The following is a 4213-nucleotide window of genomic DNA, read 5'->3' as shown; positions in this document are numbered from 1 at the left end:
CCACTGCTGACTGCCAGCAGCTGGAGTGTCCCCACGTGTCCCCTGCTGGCAAGCACTGCAGCAAGCACAGTCCCAGGGCTCCAGGCTGGGGCTGAGCCTGGTGAGATGCTCCCAGGAGGCAAGGTGCTGCTCCTGAGGGCACGTCTGTTGGGACACCTCTGGGACACCACATCCCAGTAACTCCAAAGCCTGGCAGAAAAATCAGGTTTATGGGTTTATGTGACCTCTACCTGCTGCCCGTGCCCTGGGATTTTGGAGGGCTGGGTTTCTGCACTGCCCTCCCCAGCTGCAGGTCTGGCAGGTGAGGGGTGAGGGACCATTGTCCTGCTGGTTGGGACAGCAGTGTCTGGTCCTGCCCTTGCTGATTGTCACCGTGCTAGGACATGCCCTTGACTTTTTTTGAGCTTTGCTGGGAATCACAAAATCCTATTTTTTTTTTTTTAACTTCTTTTACTGCCTCCTTCCATAATTTCATGATTTTTCCAAAATGGGCCATCTGGTCAAGAGAACAAAGGGCCATCCAGGTCATGCTCCAGCCTGCTGCCTTCCTCACCTCAGTCTGCACTGGGTCCCTCCTCTTCTCTTCTCTTCTCTTCTCTTCTCTTCTCTTCTCTTCTCTTCTCTTCTCTCCTTCTCCTTCTCCTTCTCCTTCTCCTTCTCCTTCTCCTTCTCCTTCTCCTTCTCCTTCTCCTTCTCCTTCTCCTTCTCCTTCTCCTTCTCCTTCTCCTTCTCCTTCTCCTTCTCCTTCTCCTTCTCCTTCTCCTTCTCCTTCTCCTTCTCCTTCTCCTTCTCCTTCTCTCCTCTCCTCTCCTCTCCTCTCCTCTCCTCTCCCTTTCCCCTGTGTTCAGTGCTAAAATTCAGTAGCTAAAGGCTGTTCTCCTGTTTTGGACAAACCCCACAAGGCCTGATGACACTTGAAGGTGCTTTTCACTTCTGTCCCTTTTGATCTTTAAAATAAAGGCTGCTTGGATCCATTCCTCTCCCCATTTTTGGCTTCACTTCTGTCCTCTTCAGGATGGGTGTCCACCCCTAAGAGCTGAATCCTTCCCTAAACCCCTCCTGTCTGCTCAGAGCAAGCATTGCTGGCTGCTGGCTTGGTGTGCCCAGGATTGCTCCTGTCGAGGCTGAGCAGCTCCTTCCCTGTCTTGGCTCAACTTCTCCAGCACCAGCTCCTCTTGTCTTCTCCACTTCTCCTCTATTCTGGGTGCCCATAGAGCTGCCACCTGCAGATGAGGCTCACTTGGGGCAACATCCCTGCTGTCAGTGGATGAGGATGGGGAGAGGGAGGTCCCTCATTCCCCTGGGGGACAGGAGGGGATCCCCTTCTCCATCCTTCTCCATCACCTCTGTGAGGGAAAACTCCAGCCAGGAGCTGGGGGGGGCTGCAGCTGCCGTGGGAACAGGGTTTGGTGGTGGCACAGAGCTCAAGGGTGTCCCTTCCCTGGCAGGTACATGGTGGATGCTGCTGACCAGGAGAAGATAGAGGCCTCCAAGAATGAACTGCACAACCTGCTGGACAAGCCACAGCTCCAGGGCATCCCGGTGAGCTGTTGTGATGGACCCTCCCCAGCTGCTGCTCCCCAGGCTGGTGGCTGTCAGGGTTTGCAGCCTGGATCTCACAGAGCAGCTCTGGGGAGGGGACACCCTTCCTTGTGGGGTCCCCTTCCCTGCTGCACTCCTGCAGGAGCTGGTGCAGTGGCACATTCTAGCCCAGGGCTGGGCCAACGAACAGGGAAGGGAGCTTTAGAAGAGAGCAGAAAACCCTCTTGATGTTGGAGATCTGTCCTCTCACCTGAATTTGCTCCTTATTTATGGTGGGATGTAAGGTCTTGTCTCCTAGGAGAGTGGCTGCTGGGCTGGGACCTTTGCAGGAGGTGAGCTGTGGCAGCAGTGCAGGGCACACCCTGCGTGCCAGGGCACTTACAGAGCCCCCAAAATCAGCATCCTGTGAAAGGAGCTCATTGAGGATCTTGCCACAGATCCCAAACGTTCACTGCCAACTCAGTTAAGCTCCCAACATCACACACTGCCTTTGCAGCCCTTCTGAGAGCTCTGCTTTTTGAGAACGAGTCTCCAAATTTAAACTGGGGGATGCTGCAGAGGCCCCAGGTCGCCCTGGGAGGGTCATGGCAGCCTCAGTGCTGTCCCTGTCGGGTGACAGTCCCGTGGTGCTGTGCTCCAGAGGGATGAACAACTCATTTTTTTTCCCCCTACATAGTCTGAGGACACCTTTGTGGATGTGAGAAGCCTTGAAGTAAGGAGAGATCAGTGGATGGTGCAAACAGCCCTTGGCTTTTTGGGCTGGCTGCCCACAGAGGGCAGGTTCTGCACAGCACCCACTCCTCTCCCTTCCCTGGTAACTGGGTTTAGCCATTTCACTGGGTTTTTTGCTCAAAAGCCAGCAAAAGGCTCCTGGGAGAACATCCTAGATGGCACAAGAGATGCTGGTGCCCTTCAGAGAGGATGTGCTGGGGGCCAGCTCCTCACTGAGGTGTGCACAGGAGAGGCTGTGTGGAGGGTAATTAAGGCTGTTAATTGAAGTGCTCTGCCCTCTGTTTGCCCGCTGAGGGGCTTTCCTCTGTCTGGGCACACCCAGGGCTGCCTTGCATCTCAAGCAGGGTCCAGTTCTGGGTGGCAGAAGCAGGGTCCTGCCTGGTCTGGTGGCCAGGAGCTTCAGGTGTCCCCTCTACCCCCGACAGGTCCTAGTCCTGGGGAACAAGCGAGACCTGCCGGGTGCCTTGGATGAGAAGGAGCTCATTGAGAAGATGTAAGTGCCCCCCACCCCTTCCTGCCCACGTGTCCCCAGCCAGGGTGGCATGGGGGTGTCTGGGGCCCGGTGGGGACAGCTCTGGGCTGGGAGGTGCCAGGGACGGGTCCCACATGCCACAGGGTGGCGATGGAGCCCAGCCCAGCTCCTGGTGCCCAGCTCCTGGGCACCCCGTGGTGCTGCCGTCGCCCTCCCCGGGCTCTGCCTGCTGTGGGTGCTGTGCCCTGCAGTGGGGGTGGGATCCTGCTCCAGTGCCCCCCACCCACACTGCTGGCAGTGGTGCCAGGGACAGGGGCACTGTGCCAACCTGATAACAACCTCCCAGTACTGAGAAAGCAGGGGAGGGACTGTTCACAAGGGTTGGGAGGGACAGGATGAGGGGTCCTGGCTCTGAGCTAGAAAAGGGCAGATTTAGGTTAGATGTCAGGAAAAAGTTCTTCAGTCTGAGGGTGACAGATCCCTGGAACAGGCTGCCCAGAGAGGTGGTGGAGGCCCCATCCCTGGGGACATTCAGGGTCAGGCTGGATGAGGCTCTGAGCAGCTTGATCTAGTTGGAGATGTCCCATGGTTATGGTGGGGGGGTTGGACTAGATGACCTTTGGAGGTCCCTTCCAGCCCAGACATCCTATGATTCTGTGATTCTATGATCCCTGCTCCCCCTGGCCACCCTCTGGGGACCCCCCTGGCCTGCAGGCACCCACAGAGCTCTGGTGCTTCCAGCCCTCCCAACCCCCTCCTGCCCTGTCCCGGAGGTCTGGGGAGGGGAGCTGTGGTTTTGTGGCCAGGCTCTCTGTGGGGCCACGTCCCCCCTGATCAGGGGCTTGGTGCTCCCTGGGGGCCTGGGGACACGTTGCCCCTGCAAAGTGTCCCCTGTCTCGGAGCCGAGCTCCGAAAGGACCCTTCCCAAGGCCCTGGACGTGCCACCCTGGGAGGGGGCTGCAGCCAGAGCTGGTTCCTCTCCCACAGGAACCTCTCTGCCATCCAGGACCGAGAGATCTGTTGCTATTCCATTTCCTGCAAAGAGAAGGACAACATCGGTGAGTCCTGGTGGTCCCTGTGCCCACGGCGTGCCCGGGCTGTTTGCCCAGGCCCAGGAGGGGCTGGGGCTGGGGGGAGAGGCTCCAAGTGTCCCTTTGCCTTTGCAGACATCACCCTACAGTGGCTTATCCAGCACTCGAAGTCGAGGAGGGGCGCCGGGGGGCGGGAGGATGCCGTTGTACACGCCCCTGCCCCTTCTCTCTCCTGCTCTGTCCCTCCAGCTCTCTCTAGATGGGTATTTTTAGGGGACCCCAGACTCTGCTCGCGTTGAGGTGGAGCCCTTGTTTTTATTGTAAAGAAAATGTCCCACTGCCCTCCTCTCCTTCTCCTCTCTCTGTCTCTTCATCCCACTTTGGCACTGTTCTGTTGTTGTCCGTGTATACAGTATATATATATATGTATATATAT

At 57.4% G+C, this 4213-nt stretch overlaps 1 protein-coding gene across 1 annotated transcript; it reads left to right on the top strand.

The window, feature by feature from the left end:
• Positions 1–1448: 1448 nt before the first annotated feature.
• On the top strand, positions 1449–3983 carry LOC103779665 (ADP-ribosylation factor-like protein 8A; the record flags this gene model as incomplete). The annotated part of the gene is made up of 4 exons (XM_008947312.1): positions 1449–1542; positions 2700–2767; positions 3734–3804; positions 3913–3983. Coding segments are annotated over 4 exons (304 nt in total), but the record flags the coding sequence as incomplete, so codon positions are not given.
• Positions 3984–4213: the final 230 nt, after the last annotated feature.

Source organism: Merops nubicus, unplaced genomic scaffold (assembly GCF_000691845.1).
Source record: "Merops nubicus isolate BGI_N331 unplaced genomic scaffold, ASM69184v1 scaffold21880, whole genome shotgun sequence".
Classification (NCBI taxonomy): domain Eukaryota; kingdom Metazoa; phylum Chordata; class Aves; order Coraciiformes; family Meropidae; genus Merops; species Merops nubicus.
Note: the sequence above shows the minus strand (reverse complement) of the source record. Positions and strands in the feature narration are given on the sequence as shown.